The 16,054-nt window shown below is 56.5% G+C and overlaps 4 protein-coding genes across 4 annotated transcripts; 1 reads left to right on the forward strand and 3 right to left on the reverse strand.

Annotated features, from left to right (window-relative positions):
- Positions 1–1,399: 1,399 nt before the first annotated feature.
- Positions 1,400–2,270, reverse strand: BDP81DRAFT_59993 (uncharacterized protein). The gene has a single exon (XM_060596036.1). It carries the CDS (start codon positions 2,018–2,020, stop codon positions 1,484–1,486), a length of 537 nt encoding a protein of 178 aa, XP_060443103.1. The 5' UTR covers positions 2,021–2,270; the 3' UTR covers positions 1,400–1,483.
- Positions 2,271–4,050: 1,780 nt separating this feature from the next.
- On the forward strand, positions 4,051–5,855 carry BDP81DRAFT_462891 (cytochrome P450; the record flags this gene model as incomplete). The annotated part of the gene is made up of 4 exons (XM_060593949.1): positions 4,051–4,362; positions 4,411–4,773; positions 4,834–5,661; positions 5,721–5,855. The coding sequence occupies 4 exons, from the start codon at positions 4,051–4,053 to the stop codon at positions 5,853–5,855; spliced, it is 1,638 nt and encodes a 545-aa protein (XP_060443104.1).
- A 54-nt stretch (positions 5,856–5,909) lies between these two features.
- On the reverse strand, positions 5,910–8,071 carry BDP81DRAFT_408282 (FAD binding domain protein). Its single transcript, XM_060589043.1, has 4 exons — positions 7,503–8,071; positions 7,307–7,430; positions 7,107–7,225; positions 5,910–7,035 (listed from the first exon to the last, which is right to left on the reverse strand). The coding sequence occupies exons 1-4, from the start codon at positions 8,055–8,057 to the stop codon at positions 6,286–6,288; spliced, it is 1,548 nt and encodes a 515-aa protein (XP_060443105.1). The 5' UTR covers positions 8,058–8,071; the 3' UTR covers positions 5,910–6,285.
- A 2,724-nt stretch (positions 8,072–10,795) lies between these two features.
- On the reverse strand, positions 10,796–14,779 carry BDP81DRAFT_396457 (viral A-type inclusion protein repeat domain-containing protein; the record flags this gene model as incomplete). Its single annotated transcript, XM_060588191.1, has 3 exons — positions 10,796–10,930; positions 11,003–11,146; positions 11,204–14,779. 3 exons carry the CDS (start codon positions 14,777–14,779, stop codon positions 10,796–10,798), a joined length of 3,855 nt encoding a protein of 1,284 aa, XP_060443106.1.
- Between the last annotated feature and the right edge of the window lie 1,275 nt (positions 14,780–16,054).

Consider the following 16,054-nt stretch of genomic DNA (forward strand, 5'->3'; position numbering starts at 1 on the left):
GAACTTGGTTGAGTCATTAGTGTTCGAACTATCTTACTGTGGCTTGTAGTTCCTGTTCGAAGCTTCTGCTTCAAGTTTCCAGTCTAAAGCCGGGGCGGCCGAACTATCCGATTGTGGTTTGGGTTTCCACTCTTTCGTCTGGTATCTATCTATCTGTACGTACAGTGTAAAATGGAACCCTGATCCAAGTCGCTGTGGGTTGGTTCTCCGTTCTTTCGTGCGATTTAGATATCGTAGGGAATCCCGAGCACAAGTCGCTACGGACTGGAATTCCTCAAAGCAGCACGGAGAGTCAAGAACGCGCGGTGGGAGAGGCAACGTAAACGGCAAGCTCTTGTGCTGTAACCCAACCACATCTCAGATATTACTCTTGTTACACCTCCCCTCGGCTACCTAACCCTTGCGGCGGTAAGGCGTCACTGGGTGATGCATGTGCGGGGAACCCTTGAGTTGTCAGTGAGGCAGGTAGATGTCCGGGGCGGGAGCGGCTATGCGGCGCGTGTAGGGGGAGGTTCCAGAATCGTGAATGAGAACAGGAGACTCCGACGAGAGAGAGCCGATGAGAGGGCCGAGAGAAGCGGGTTGTTCGGAGGGCGGAGGATGAATGGGCGCCGAGGCCGAAGATTGAGAGCTCGTCGCATATAGCCCTCATTCGCATGAGATCGCAACTGTGCCACTCGCTACGGGGTACGAGTATCTCGTTTCCACAATCTCGAGCTTGTGAAGCTCCGTGTCCACGGTGAAAACAAGGAGGGGGGGCCGCGGCGCCTGTTTCTCCCTCCTTCGGGGCCGAAAGCGTTTGACCGTCGCCCCCGGCACCAATCACGCCTCATTCCAAGCGACGCTGCGTCAGGGCCCAGGGCCTATTACTGTAGCTAGGGAAGGGGTCTACTCCGTACATGGATCAACCCCAAAAGTTGGGGACCCGTGGAGCCCTGTGATGTCTTGGACTACGGGAGTTGGGATGGACTTCGGGCCAGAGAGTCGGCAAATGAAAGTCGGATCGAAGTCGAGCTTGGATGTCTCTGATTGCTATAAGATTATGAATTGATGATCAGTAATGAAGGCAAACATTTCAGTTCTTTCGTTTGTCTCGGCGGTGTCGGCGAGGAGCAAAGGAGTGAGACACGTTGACAAAGGGCACTTGGTATGTTTATGGATGGCAAGAATGGTAAAATGGGTCAGTATCATGGTCTGGCAGGCCGAGGCTTTGTGGACAGAGGGCTGTTCAATGGCAGGGGATGGCCCTACTGTAATGCTTGAGGCCGTCAAGATTCAAAACTACCTACCCAAGAATGAGACTATGAGTGCTTGAGAACAACAGCCAAGAGTGAGAGTGAGAGTGAGAGTGAGACTCAGAGTGAGAGTGAGACTCAGAGTGAGAGAGAGCCTGGGAGACAGCCTGAGAGAGCAAGTGAGCGCATTTACAACTGCCGTGCCCCCCACCAGATGCCATGGCCATGTCATGCCTGTTTCCAGCATCCTACGGGGCCCCTCCCCCGCAGATAAGGTAACCCCAACGGTGGGTCGGCGCGCCGCCCGGAGTCCTGCGCAGCTTACCGCCGACACGATGCTGCAACTTGCAGCTGACGGGATGCCATGAGGAGTGCTCCGGAGCACAGTGCAGTCGGTCGAGCAGTTGAGACTGGAGCATCATCCAAGACAGACATGTGAGAGGCGGCTCCATCTTCCCGTTTCTGCATAGCTCTCTTCCGCCTCCGATGTGCCTGTCTCTCACGAGTCTCGCGGGGTTCGTTTTCATGCGGCAGCAATGCGTCTGAATATCATACGACTTCAGCCAAGCCCTCGGATATCCCGAATCAGCGCTCAATGTTTCGATCAGGATCGTATCTTCGGGTTCATTACTGTCAGTGAGCAGTACGGTTAGGCGAGTGCCCGCACTTGGGACAATTGTCCTCACCACAGAAATATGAGAAATGCATCTGCCGAGGATTCCATCAGTCATGACCAACCTCCAACATCCCGACCAAGTTGTCCACCACCCCTCCATCACCTCCATCCGGGCTGGGGGGGGTGCTTTGGCGGCAACTCTTCCTCGCAGACTTCATTCAGTCTTGTGGGTGTCCGTGTCCTTGCCAACACGAAGCATTGACGTTGAGGCTGCTTCGGCAGGCAATCGAACCCTTCATTCCAGCTCTGGATGGCAGTCGATCTGTCTCGCAGCGAGTGCGACCCCCCGATGGAGGAGGACCATGATGGCACAACATGAATGATGACAGTGACAGCAACGGCTCACAGCATCTCCCGGCTCGGTCCCTTCGGCAGCGGTCACACACACTCTCTCTCTCTCGCAGACGACGGACGGCGGGCTTGGACTAGGGTCTCTCATATCCACTACAGGCTACAGGCTACTACCCCAGGATCTCTCACGCCTTGGCTGGAATCCCTCGCGCGCAAAGTGGGAGCTGAACATGCTGTACCACTCACACCAGAACATCCCGCCGGTGTCATTCTGCGAGCCTCTGAGTGGCCACCGCAAGCTGCGGTACCTGAGACCCGAACTAGCGTCGACGAGCTTGCTGCGTAAGGTGTGGCATTCCATTTGCTCTCTCGTCTGCTCTCTCTCTCCCCCCAATGACATGACGTTGGGGATTCCCACCTGTACAAAGTACCCGTACCTCTTGAAGCCTACTGTGTAGAGTCTTGATTCCTCGGGTCGTCTAGGGGCGATTCGATGGGCTTATTTCTTCCCGCGCTATGCCAACGCCCTACGACTAAGTTCTAGTGTACGGCCACGGCTACGGCTCTGGAAACAGACGCCGGCGCCTTTGGGGACAATCTCTGCTGATGTTTGCCTCCCTCTTGCTCTTGTCACACTGTCCGACTCATGCTCTCTTGTTGGACCGGACGATTTGCTCCATCTTCAAACGACCAGCCGACGACCCGTCTACCAAGCTACTGTGGTAGCACACGATTCTAGTCCACCACAATTAGTGATGAGTGTATTCGTCAACGTCTTCATCTTCTGAACTCGCGTGGCCTGGGACGCCGGACGGGTCGGTAAAGTCCTAGTCCTGGTTACCCCCGAACGGCACCTCTCGGCCTCGACTACACCCATCTTACCTCATCTTCGTGTTCTTCCAGCCTCTTCCGTGTGGCTTTATCTCACAGCGGTGAGTCTGTGACACCTTACTCATTCTCGCCGCCGCCTCTCCCTTCGGCACGGCGCCTACTATTACCGCCTTCTTGTCTCCCGAGTTCCCAGGTCTCTCCAATTTTTCCACATTTTCCCACTTCGCATCCGCCAGTCCCCCAACCCATATCCCAGAAAGCGCAAACACCCTTGCGAGAATCTAACTTTATTCTGTTCCCGCCCTCTTGTCTTGTCTCATCTCGCACGAGACTCTGCGCCGAATGTCCAACGCTCTTCCCTCGGCCGTGGAGACTAAGGTATTCATAGTCATACACTAGGCAGAGGATACCTCGTCAAGGGTTGGAAACCTTCTCAAGTTCCTAGTTTATCCTCCTAGGCTCTTCTCAGTTGCCCCCTCCACTTACTCTCCGAGCTTCGTCCTACCTCGCACTTCCGCGGTGCCGTCTCGTCTTGGCTACATTACTGGCGGTGCCCATAGATCGCCGAGAGGTTCCAATAATTACTTGCCGACCTGCCGCCCCAACAACCCAGACACACACGAGTACCGGTATTGCACACACAACACGAAAAAGCTAAGCGCATCTGCCATCTCGACGTGACGCCTGTTCCTCCTTTGCTCCACCCCGCCGAGGCACAGTCCGCAGGACCTGCACGTCGACCACACGGCATGGCCCCCTCGCATACCTCTTGCTGTATGCCCCATAGGATCCGGTCGATACATCCCAACATAGAAACTGGGTAAATTGCACTTCGGTACCTGACCCGGGAATTCCATCTGACGCCCGGCTACATCTACTTGGATCCACCCGCTTGGAGGATTCCCTGACAGACTTCTTATACCAAGGGCGCCGCCACCACCACCACCACCGCCTCTCCCTACGCTTTTTATACTCAACGGCCAAGATCCGTCTCATGACAACACAACTTCGGTCAAGATGCACGGCATTACAGAAACCATACTAGAAACGTTCGCACAGCACTGGCTCTCAATAGGCCTGTCACTTATTGTAGCCTGGCTGGTGAAGAACCGCTATAACAATGGCCTCAACAAATACCCAGGACCTATCCTGGCCTCATTAACAGACTGGTGGCGCTTCTTCGACGTGAAGGGTTGCCGTCCGGAAGTCACACATCAAAAGTTGCACGCAAAATACGGTGACGTCGTCCGACTCGGCCCCAACACACTGTCGTTTGCCGACCCGGCTGCCCTGAAGAGCATCTACGGCCTGAACAAGGGCTTCGTAAAGGTAGAGTTAGGTCGCCTCCTCAAAATTTACTGCAGCTAACAGTCTCAGTCCGACTTTTATATCGTTCAACAGTCTATTGCCAAGGGCTTCAGGCTCGAGTCCCTCTTCAGCACGACGAACAATGACTTCCACTCTCAGTTCCGTCGCTGCGTCAACTCGGCGTTCTCCATGTCCGCCTTGGTTCAGTACGAACCCTTTGTCGACAACACGACAAAGCTCTTCCTCTCTCAGACGGAGAAGCTGTTTGCTGGAAACCCCGAGGGATGTGACTTCACCACGTGGTTGCAGTTCTACGCATTCGACGTCATCGGAGAAATCACCTACAGCAAGCGTCACGGCTTCATTGAGAAGAACGAGGACATTGATGGTATCGTAGCCTACCTGGGCAAGCTGTTCCTCTACGTTGCACCGGCAAGTTGTATCTCACTGTGTGAGCTAGCTCGAGGCAACTGGCTAACACGTCTCACAAAGATTGGCCAAATCCCCTTCCTCGACCTCCTGCTCCTCAAGAACCCAATCTACCTAAAGCTCTCCCAATGGGGCTTCATCGACGCCACCTTCCCCGTAGCCCGCTTCGCCCGCGACCGCATGGCCGAGCGCCTCCCCGAGCTCGGCGGCAAGGAACCCCTCCTCCCCGTCACCTCGGGCAAGAAGCTCGCCGAGCAGCCCGACCTGCTCTCCAAGTTCCTGGCCGCGCGCGAGGCCCGCCCCGAGTTCATGTCCGACGTCCTCGTCCAGACCATGGCCGTCAGCATGGCCTTTGCCGGCTCCGAGACCACCGCCATCAGCCTCGCTGCCGTGTTTTACTACCTGCTCCGCACCCCGACGCCGCTGGCGCGGCTGAGGGAGGAGCTGGATTCGTTTGCGAGGGAGGGCGGCTTCAGTGACAACGAGACGGGGTTGGTGACGTGGGCTGAGAGCCAGAAGCTCGTGTACCTTGACGCTTGTATCAAGGAGGCCTTCCGTATGCATCCGGCCGCCGGTTTGCCCCTGGAGCGCATCGTCCCTGACCAGGGCGCCGAGATTGCCGGCCACTTTGTCAAGGGCGGTACGATTGTGGGCTGCAGCGCGTGGATTATTCACCGCCGACCAGAGATCTGGGGCGACGATGTCGATACCTACCGCCCCGAGCGCTGGCTGCCGGAAGAGGGCAAGGATGCCGCGGCGGAGGAGAAGAGGATCAAGGAGATGAACGGGCACATGTTCCAGTTTGGCATGGGTAGCCGGACGTGTATCGGCAAGAACATCAGTCTGTTGGAGATCTACAAGGTCATCCCGAGCTTGCTCAGGAGATTTGACGTAAGTTACTCACACCTTCCGGCGGAAAAGATAAGAGTGTTGATGCTGACAATTGCCAGATTTCCTTCAAGGACCCGAGCCAAGAGTGGGAGCTCGTCAACGCGTGGTTCGTCAAGCAGAACAACTTCCAGGCCAAGTTTTACAGGAGGGATATCATTACCAAGGAGAGTGCCAACGAGAAGGTTGAGTCATAGAGGCTCTGGGAAGAAGTGTTGTTGTAGTAAATGGACCCATGGTTGACGAGATTGACGACGTGGATGAATACTATAGAAGTAAACATATCAAAAAACCACATTTTGTTCATACCGTGTTATTCTTGACATGCACCTGTCCTTGCATCATCTCGTGAGTTATTTTTACAGGATTGTAGTTCGGCAACAGGTCTTGTTCTCTTTCCAGAACAAGCAGTGATGACTAACTACCCTCATCCACGGCTGTCTACACCAATTCGCATCTCATAGGCCTCCCTCCTTTTGTATAATGTACTCTGCGAACAGGATATCTTTCGGCAACAGGTATATATATATATATGCGTCCGTCTCGACGCCCAAGCAATGACAAACAAAGGTTGAAAACTCCCTTTCAAAAAGAACAAGTGGCAAAGGAAGAAAAAGCAAAGCGTACTCAAGCCCACTCAAACTCATTCTTCAACCCCTCAACACCACTCCCATCCTCAACATCCAAAAAGCCCGCAATCCGCCCCTTGGGATCCCATACCTTGCGCACCTCCATCAGTCTCTTCCCTTGCTCGTCGCCCCAGAATTTGGTCCTGCGGTACCGGAAGTCGGCGTCGCCCAGGTACGAACCCGCCGCGTGCCTCTCGACGCCGGCCATGACGTCGCTCACCCACCCCTGGCACCGCTCGTCGTCCTCGGCGTCCGGACAGATCGTGTAGAGGGCAAAGTAGTGGTCTGACTGCATGCTGAGAGCCATATCAGGCATGGTGGTCTTTGCCGCGCCGTTGCTGGTGCCGTTAGACGACGACGAAGTCTCGCCCTGTGACTGCTGCGCGCGCCGAGAGCAAGGGTTCATGGAAAAGTACAACGCAAACGACTGCGGCGTAGGGAGCTCCGTAAACGCCTTCTTTAAAACCTTGGGCACGTCAGCGTCGTTGGAGACGTAGGCGTTTTCGGAAATGTAGCGGTGCGCGGGCGGGTTGGCGGCGTCTTGTTCGACGTACTGCTGCGGGAGGGAGGTCGGGGTGGCGAAGACGGTGGCGAGCGGGCGGGAGGGGTGGGAGGAGTGGAGGGGGATGAGGGCTTCCGGGTTCGGGGAGAAGGAGAGGAAGTTGGCCATGATTTGCGGGGTGGTTTGGCCTGGTGGCGTGAGGGCGAGGAGGACGATTTCGAGTTCTGGGGAGGCTTTTGGGCAGACCTGTTTGGTGTGTTGTTTAGATGATGCCGGGTACATCGAGAGAAGGAGGGAGAGGAGGAGAAAGAGCGTACCTTGATCACCCAGTTCAGAATCTCCTCGAAGCGGTCGAGGGAGTAAAAGTAGAGAGACTGGAACATGCCCGTCAGGGGGCGTGTGCGGAGGTGGAAGCGGGTGACGATGGCAGGGAAGCCTATTATGAGTTGTTAGCTTGGATTTCTTTTCTCTTCTCCGGTGTTTCGGGGAGGACGGCGGGGGATCGGAAGTGACATACCCGGTCCGGCGCCGCGCGCGGCCCAGAAGAGGTCGGCGTTCTCCGTGTCTGAGCACCGGAGCTCCCGCCCATCGGCCGTGACGACCTCAATGGCGATGATGTTCTCACACGCCCAGCCCCAGTTCTGTCTTTGTGTCAGTCAACCGCCTTACACCGCAAATTCCAAACGTTCGTCTCAAGAGACCAAAGAACTCACCTTGCAATTCCAACCCATCCCACCCTGCAACAAAAACCCTCCAAGCCCAACATCAGGACAATGACCACCAGCGAACCATCTCCCCATCCCCTCAACACTATCATCCCCAGGCCCGCCAATCTGCCCCGCCAAAAACCCATTCACCTCCCTCCCCGTCCTCGCCGGCGCAACACTCACAACCCCCGTCTTGGAATCATACGCGATCCCATCCTCGTTCCCACTCCCCGCCAGCCCCTTGCCCATACTCCCCAAATCAATCAGCAGCGCCTCATCGCGAACAGACCACGCGGCCCACGAATGCCCTCCCGAGCGAACGCTCACGCGCCACCCCTTTTCGTTTGCAATCTTGACGGCCTCGACGACGTGGGCCTTGCGCGTGGCGGTGACGACGGCGGCGGGGCGGCGGGAGAAGTCGCGGCGGGCGTTGAAGACGCGGCCCCAGACTGCGGTGGAGTATTCTGAGAAGGGCGTGTCTTCTGCGAAGAGGATTGGGAGGGGCGCGGCGGCCGAGGAGGATTGTTGCTGTTGCTGCTGCTGCTGCTGTTCCGCCTGCATCTTTGCGAGTCGAGGGATTCTCATTGAGTCGACTTTTCGGGGGGGGGGAAGGGGGGTTGGACAAGGCAGGATCTGCGGGTTGGTGGGATGTTATAAAGAGTCGTCTCGTAGATCGCGGGGTGAGCTGAGTTCAGATGGGAACCGGGTGTTTCCGTCCTGGTGTGAAAGAATGATGGCGTTTTGCTCTAATTTCCGTCCCGTCTTGGTTCTTCGACGTTCAAGCTTTCTCTCTTTCCTTTGCTGGGGGTTTCCCCTCTGTTGCTCGATGGTAAGGTAGGAGGTATCGTTACGGCTTGAGCTTGTGATATTGAGACAACGGATCGGGCCCTGGTATTCCCGGAAAATCTGGAGCTGAACCCGGGTCGCGGGCGCGGGTTGCCTGACAAAGACTCAAAGGGCCAAGGAGGAGGAAGGCGTCGAGTCAAGTATATGCAAGCTGAGCTTTGGCGGCCGTAGATAGATTATATAATGTAAGCTTATGTAGGGCTTCAAAGTAGGAATCCGTTTTCTGTAATCGTCCTTCGTCTCTCGATGAATTGGTTTGGACTCGAAATGGGCGAGTAAACGCGGGTAAAAGGCACCTTTTCAGCTGAAGGAAAACCAGCGCGGCGCCTCAAAAGCCCTAAATACTGTGTCCCTTGGAGAGCTATTTGTTTGTTTTATCTCGCTCCTCGTACGTAAACCAGGGGATTTCTCTCGGATTTCGCAAGACAAGCCCCCAGCTCTTTCACGTTTGTACGCTAGTCGTTATCAAATCAAACGAGGTGTTACGAGCAGCTTGGATAAGCCTGCCAGTCTGCGTAACCTCGAAGGGGCTCGCACGCCTCGCTTGCGCTTGGCTAGTAGGAAAAGGGCCCTGTCTAGACTCTGCCGGCCGACTGGAGCTCCCAAGCCGGGTAGCTGGGGGGTTTGGTACGGAGTACGAGCACTGCGTAGTATGCGGCTGGACCCAGATTGAGGTAATAATGTTCGGCGAAAAAAGACGAATTGCGGTTCTTGTTTTCGTTTGCTATCAAAGCAAGCTTAAGCCGGAGAAGCTTCCGAAAAGGTCCCAAGAGGAATAGAAAGAGAGAGAGAGAGAGATCTTCCCGCTAACAATCCTTTGGAACGCAAGAATCGAACGACAATTGCCTTTCGGTAGATGAGAATGTGGATAAACACAAAGTAACGAGGTCAAAGCAAGTCAAATAGATACTCCAACGGCTAGCAGAGAAATCTCAACGGCAATTCCGTGTAAAAAAAAAACCCCCCAGGACAAAGTTGTAGTTTCATCGCGTCTTGGAACGAAGTCACCTCACTCTCAACGGGAGAAGAGAGCAGCAGCAGAAGGAGAGAGGCAGAAAATCCACCCTTCCATCATCAGCTAATCCTCCACCGGCGCGCGCGTCCACCCCTCCCTCCCCCACTGTCCCGCCGCAATTCTTTGCAGGTGATTGGGTAGAAGCGATTCATGTCTTTGCATCAGGAATGCCATCCTGTGGCAGTGTGTGTTCATGCCAATGATCATCTCTAGGGACTGTGTTACAGTTGTTTCTACTGTGTATGCCGCCCGCCCGCCCGCATCCCGTGAAACCAAACAGCTTGCCGTGTATGTATCCGTAGATCGGAAGGCGGGGAGAGAGAGAGAGAGAGAGAGAGAGAGAAGGCGAAAGATCTGACGAATGTTGGGGAAATGTCGCAGTAAATGTGACGGAAAACAGCTTTACTCAGCGGCCAAAAAGCAACTTACCTGCCACGCCTGCGTAAGTAAGATAGGTATTCACGGTATCCGACCTCCCAAATCACCTCATCACCGGAGCAGCACTACCCATTCGTAGCTTCGTACACTGCCACCACGGCACCTCGTGGCTTTGTCTACTTTGTCTGGATTTACTACTAGGCACTCGTCGATATTATGGTATCCTTAGAGCCTAGGCCTAGACCTGGAACCTGAATGTGGAAAATCGGACCAGGAACCCGGTCTCTCGACTCAGTTCGGGGTCCTGGTGCGATTCTAATTACCATGAAGAAGATGGTCTTTCTTCCATACGTCCATAGGCATTGTAGTCATGGTGTCACGGCCGACGGCAACATCACCAGGCACGGCAACTCAATATTCAAAGTTACAACGCCGCAATGGAGACCCTCAGACTCGGTAAGTTGGAAACTGGCAAATTGGGCATGCGAGAGGAAAAAGGGGGTATCGTCCATTGCTACCTCGTCCCGTCACACGCAAATTCCTCCAAAATAATCACACACACACACACACACACACACACACACACACACTTCCACATCCATCGCCGTGTGCAAAAATCGCGGCATCTACCACATGCCAAGCTACTTACTTTGACACGCAATACAGCACAGCACCAACACGACTAACAACAGCCAGCTCTTTCTCCCTTCTCTCTATCCATCTCCTGCAAATCAATTTGGGTACCAGTACGCAAAACAAGCACTTCTCTTCCCTTTCCGTTGCCACCAGCGCGCCTGTAGTCGAGCAAGTGCAATACTTGTACATGTCTACTAGACGCGCCAACAATTTTCAAACCCCCCGTGCTGTGTATTAAAACAAGAAACCTCGGTCCCGACCAGGCGGGGGGGGGGGCGAGGAGAAGCGGCCAACGAGCCTTGCGTTGCGGGGGCCGTCAAGCCGTTGACGAGCCTGCTAGCCAAACCAGACATTTCTTTTGCCATTTTTTGTGTGTCCTCAAATTGCTCGTCTTTCTTCTTTTGAAATCCGTGCTGGACAGTGTTTAGTTATTGTTGTTATTGTTGAGGTGCGGTGATTGCTGGAAATCCGTAATGGACTCCAGCATGGCCAGGTTCTTCTCCTGCATGTCGCGGTCCATGTTGTGGATCTGGTTCGCGTTTACTCTAGCTCGTTGTAGCTGCGAATTCCACAGTTAGCATTTTGTTCCCGACTCTGCAAACAAAGGGAGCATCAAGCAGGGCGTTCGCACCACAGCCAGTGCCTCGGAGGAATGGTCTTCTTCCTCACCTTCCGCGGGCTTGGCCGCTGAGCCGTCCGCCTCGTCGTCCTCGTCGTCGCCAACGGCAAATCTGCTGGCCGCGAGTCCCTTAGGCTTGGCAGCCGATGCGTTGGCCTACGTCGTGTTAGTGATTTATTCGCCCGAGCCGCACCTAAGACAACAAAAACGTACCTTGGCCTCTGCAATCTCGGCATCCTTGACCTTGAGTTGCGCCTGGAACTCCTCGACGCCCTTCTCCTTGTCGGCCAATGACTTTCTCAGGCTCTCAACCTGCTCCTCCAGCGCTCTGCGCTTGGCCTGCTCCTCCTCCACAATCTTGGTCATCGTGTCGTTGAGCTCCTCGTAGTCGGCCTTGTATGTCTTGAGCTGCTTGTCGGCCTCAAACTGAGATGCTTCAAGCTCCTTCTGCGCGAGCAGCAGGTCCTCCTTGACGTCCTCGACCTCCTGCTTGGCAATGGCGAGGCTCTTTTGCACCACAGTGAGCTCCTGCTCAAGTCCCTTCTTGGTGTTGTTCAGTTGTTCACGGAGGTTGTCCGCCTCAGCGGTGTCGGGTGTCTTGTTCTTGACGGCATCGAGAGCCGCCTCGGCCTCAGCGCGCGCCATCTTCTCAGTCGAGATCATGGCACCGAGCTCGCCCAGCTCTTCCTCGAGACTGTACTTCTCCGCCTCGGCCTTGGTGACAGAGTCTTTGGCAGCGGAGAGAGAAGCCTCGAGCTCGGCGGCGCGGGCCTGGGTCTTGGTCTTGTCAGCCTCTGCCTGGGCAACAGACGCCTTGGCAGCCTGGAGAGCAGATTCGAGCTTGGAGGCATCGGCCGATATCTTTTCAATCTCCTTGGCAAGCGACTCATTTCTGGCCTCGTACTGGCTCGTCAGCTCCTCCACAACCTTGGAGTGGGCCTTGTTGATCTCTTCGAGCTCAGCGCGGGCTCCAGAGGAGCTCTGCTGCTTCAGTGCCTCTACCTGCTCGGCGTGGCTCGAGATAAGCTTCTCAACTTCGGCGGAGTGAGAGTCGTCGAGGTTTCTCTTGGCCTCGGCAAGAGCGGCCGCGCTTGACGTCTCGGTCTCGCGGATGCGGGTCAAAGCCTCGTCAAGCTGAAGCTTGAGGGTGGAAAGCTCCTCGGTGTGTGCGCTGTCACCAGCCTGCTTTGCGGAAGCCAGCTCGGCCTTGTGGGCCTCGGCAAGCTTCGCCTTGGCCTCTTCAATCGCAGCCTGGTGCGACTGCTGCAGCTTGGACTTGATCTCCTCGAGCTCAGTCTCGTGGGAGCTCGCCAGCTTCTCCTTGGCCTCGGCAAGCTCGGCCTCGTGGTCGGCGCGCAACTTCTCGGTGATGGACTCGAGCTCCTTCTTGTGGGCAGCAAGAAGCTCCTCCTTGCTACCAGAGCTCTCGGCCAGGGCCTTCTCACGCTCGGCAGCAATCTCGGCGAGCAACTTCTCCTTGTCACCAGCAGTCTCCGCGTTGAGAGCCTCGACGACCTCGGAGTGAGAGGCCTTGAGAGCCTCGAGCTCCTTGGCAAGGCTGGCCTCGCTGTCGGTCTTGAGGATCTCGAGCTGCTTCGCGTGGCTGTCCTTCAGGCTCTGGAGCTCGGCGAGCTGAGCGTCCTTGTTTGCAGAAGCTCCGCTCTTGGCGCCCTCCAGCTCCTCGGCGTGGCTGGCGCGGATGGCATCGAGAGCCCTCTGGTGTTCGGCTTCCCGGGCTTCCAGGGCAGTAACGGCGGCGGCGAGCTCAGCCTTGGCTGCCTCGAGAGCCTTGGTGCTCGTCTCGGTACCGTCGGCGAGGCTCTTGGAAAGGTCGCCGTGTTGGGTCTCGAGTTCGCCGTGCTTGGTGGTGAGGTCGTTGTGCAGCGACTCCAGATCGGTATGCTTCGTCTTGAGGTCGCCGTGCTCGGTCTCGAGCTCGGTGTGCTTGACCTCGAGGTCCTGGAACTTGCGCTTGAAGAAGGCGTCTCCCTTGAGAGACTCAATCTCCTCCTCGTAATCCTGAGAAATCTGCTTGAGCCTGGCGTCGTGCTTCTTGACCTGCGCAGAGTGCTCCGCCTTGGCCTTCTCCAGGGCCTCATCCTTGGCGGTGATCTCCTCCTTGATGCTGTCAATCTGCTTCTGGAACTCGAGAGCCTCCTCCTTGGCCTTGGCGACGTCGGACTCGGCAGCCGCAAGCTTGCTCTCCAGATCGGCAACGCTGGCCTGGACCTCGGCCAGCTCAGCCGTCTTGGCGTCAAGGTCGGCCTTGGCTTGCTCTGCTGTCTTCTCGGCAGCCTCGAGCTTGGTCTTGAGCTCGGCGATCTCGCCCTCAACGGCGGCGAGCTTCGTATTGTGCGACTCGACCTCGGCAGTGACCTTGCTCTCGTGCGCGGACTCAAGCTCGGTCTGGGAGGCGGTGAGCTCGTCAATCGTCTTCTGGAGCTCGGCGATGGCGGTCTCGTGGCTGTCCTTCATCTTGGCCAGCGCTTCCTCGTTGTCGGCCGAGGCGGATTGGCCCTGGGTGAGCGCCTCGGTGTGCTTGGCCTCGAGAGCGTCAATGGCAGACTTGTGCTGGTCCGATAGAGAGCTCTGCAGCTCCTCGAGCTTGGCGGCGTGCTCGTCCGAGGCCTTGGCCAGGGCGGACTCGCTTTCCTTGAGCTTCTCCTCGTGCTCCGCTTGGAGGGTTTCGAGGGACTGCTTCATCGAGGCGAGTTCGGCCTCGGCGGCTTCCTTGGCGGCAACAGCCTCAGTGTAGTCGCTCTGCTGTTTCTCGTAGTCAGCATCGGTGGCCATCAGATGTTCATTGGCCTCATCCACCTGGTTCTCGAGCTCCGTCTGCTTAGCCTTCAACTCGGAAACCTGGTCCTGGTGGGCCTTTTGGATGTTGTACACGGCGTTCCTCACCTGAACGGCATCTCTGTTCACCCCGTCGGTGTACTGGGTGAGCTTGTCCTGGGTCTGCTGGACCTGTGCCTTGAGCTCGTTCAGTTGCGACTCCTTGTCCGCGAGCTGGGTCTCCTTCTCGGTGAGCTGGGCCTTGAGAGATTCGACCTCCTTTCCAAGGGCCTCGGAGGCGCCGGACGAATCGGGGCGGATCGAGCGTCTGGGAGCGGCGGAGGAGGTGGTGGTCGAGGTGGAGGCGGTGGACAGGCGCTTCTTGGCCTCGGCGACGGGGCCAGTGGCGGCCGAGGAGCGGGAGCTGATCGAGGAGGGACGCGGGGCTACGGAGTTCGGGGTGCGCGATGTCGTCGAGGAAAGTCGCGGAGCAGCGGACGAGCTGCTGGTGGAGCTGGCGGGTTTCCTGGCGGCGGCCGTGGCGGTACCAAGGGTGGAAGTCCTCCTCTCCTTGCTCGGGGAGCCGGCACTACTGCTGGGAACAGTGGAGGTGCGGCGAGCGGTCCTCTTGGATTCGTCCTCGGAGGCGGATACGCTGGGTCGCGAGCGATGGGTGGCCGTAGACGAGGTACTCGCGGGCTTGCGGACGGTGCTGCTAGCAGTGCTGGAGCTGCTTCCAGGGGGGCGGGTGGGAGGCTTGGTCAGGCCGCCGGCGACACGGGAGGTAGTCGAGGAGGTGGTGCTCGCGGGCTTTCCGGTGCTCGAGGTAGAGGTAGTCGGGCGGCGGGCGGCGGAAGTAGTTCCAGAGCTCGAAGCAGGCTTCTTCAGAGAGGAGGCAGTCGATACGGTGGACTTTGTGCTCGGCGAGGTGGTGGTGGTGGCGGCGGCGGCAGCGGCGGCGGGCTTGGGGGCCTCGTCGTGCTGGACGACCTCGAAGCTACCGGTGTCGGACATTGCTGTAGACGATGGTGGGACGTCCGGGAGGAAAGGGTGTCGTCGTTCGGGTAGTTCTGCTTGTGCGTATCCAGGTCAGCCAGGGCAGTTCATGGGGAAGTGATGGGGAAGGGATCTCGGGTAGCTGCAGGAATTGGGAGAGACGAAGGAGGGAAGAAGGCGGAAGAGGAACAGTGTGGTGGGAGCCACAGCATTCCAGCATTCCTCCGGGGAGTAAGATGGTTGTGCAGAGCTGCATTGAGGTCTCAAAGACGACAATTGAGGCCGGCGAGGAACCCAAATGGTGCTTGGTTGTTGTGACTTACCTTGCGACACGGTCGTACGCGGTGGTGTCTTGCTTGGTCGTCTCCTTTTTTTTTTTCTTCCTTTTTTTGCTTCTTGTCCTTCTCCTTGCTGCTTGACTTTCCTTGTTTGGGAAAGCTTAAACTCTCACCGCGGGGAAATCAACAGACGGATGGCAACAAAACAATTGGAAGGAAACCCGAAACAAAGAGTACAAATGACGCACGAAACGACACGGAAATGCCGTCGTGATATCTACAGGTTGGGAAGCTCTGAACAGTGGCGAAAGAGCTGAACAGAGTGAGAGAGAGGGGGGTGAAGGAGGAATTGGGAAGCTGGGAGATTGCCGGGCTAAGGTAAGGTAAGGTCGGGCAGAGGAAGGAATTGAGCCGGTACCTTTTGCTGAGGTAGAGAGAGAAAGGTGAGGTGTCTAATTAGGTAAGGCCATGGGTCCTTGACTCCTGGTAGAGGATTTACGCAGTACTCTCCGTAGAAGAAGAAAAAAAAAAAAAAGGGTTGCTTCGAGATTGGCGGATGGAGCAGCATGGGGGAACATGGAGACGCTGGAGACGACGCTGCTAATGTCCAACATTCAGTTCCGGCATGAGCTCAAAGTACCTCACGCCTCAGACAGGACCCTTTCCCCACGTTGGACTCCCATCATCTCAAACCAAGCATAGGATGTGGTACCTACCTACTCAGTACTTCTAGGCTCTATGTAGAGACGATCCAATGTATGCACGCCCGGCACAGGCGCTGCACTAAGGCAGAGGATGCAGCCCCCAGGTGTCTGAAGCACTGACGCCCGACGAGAACAGCGAGTATTCGTACAGCTAGAGCAGGCCACCTAAGGTAAGGTATGTCGGGACAATGGGCAAAAGACAGATTGGATGCAGCCACAGCCATTGAATGCCTGAAGTTCTATCGCTTTCGAGGACCTCTCACACCCTCTCGCCCTTCTTCTCTGTTTCTCAAGCTTCTCGTCTTCCAGGT

The sequence above is a fragment of the Colletotrichum phormii genome, assembly GCF_030913505.1.
Source record: "Colletotrichum phormii strain CBS 102054 chromosome Unknown BDP81scaffold_15, whole genome shotgun sequence".
In the NCBI taxonomy this organism is placed as follows: Eukaryota; Fungi; Ascomycota; class Sordariomycetes; order Glomerellales; family Glomerellaceae; genus Colletotrichum; species Colletotrichum phormii.

What these genes read in the sequence shown, in the direction of transcription:
- BDP81DRAFT_59993 (XM_060596036.1), bottom strand. Translation starts at nt 2,020, where the DNA reads ATGGAGGTGATGGAGGGGTGGTGGACAACTTGGTCGGGATGTTGGAGG.
- BDP81DRAFT_408282 (XM_060589043.1), bottom strand. Translation starts at nt 8,057, where the DNA reads ATGCAGGCGGAACAGCAGCAGCAGCAGCAACAGCAACAATCCTCCTCG. An exon ending in CGCGCGCGGCGCCGGACCGG is followed by an intron (nt 7,226 to 7,306) that starts GTATGTCACTTC and finishes AACTCATAATAG; the next exon opens with GCTTCCCTGCCATCGTCACC. An exon ending in TTCTGAACTGGGTGATCAAG is followed by an intron (nt 7,036 to 7,106) that starts GTACGCTCTTTC and finishes CACACCAAACAG; the next exon opens with GTCTGCCCAAAAGCCTCCCC.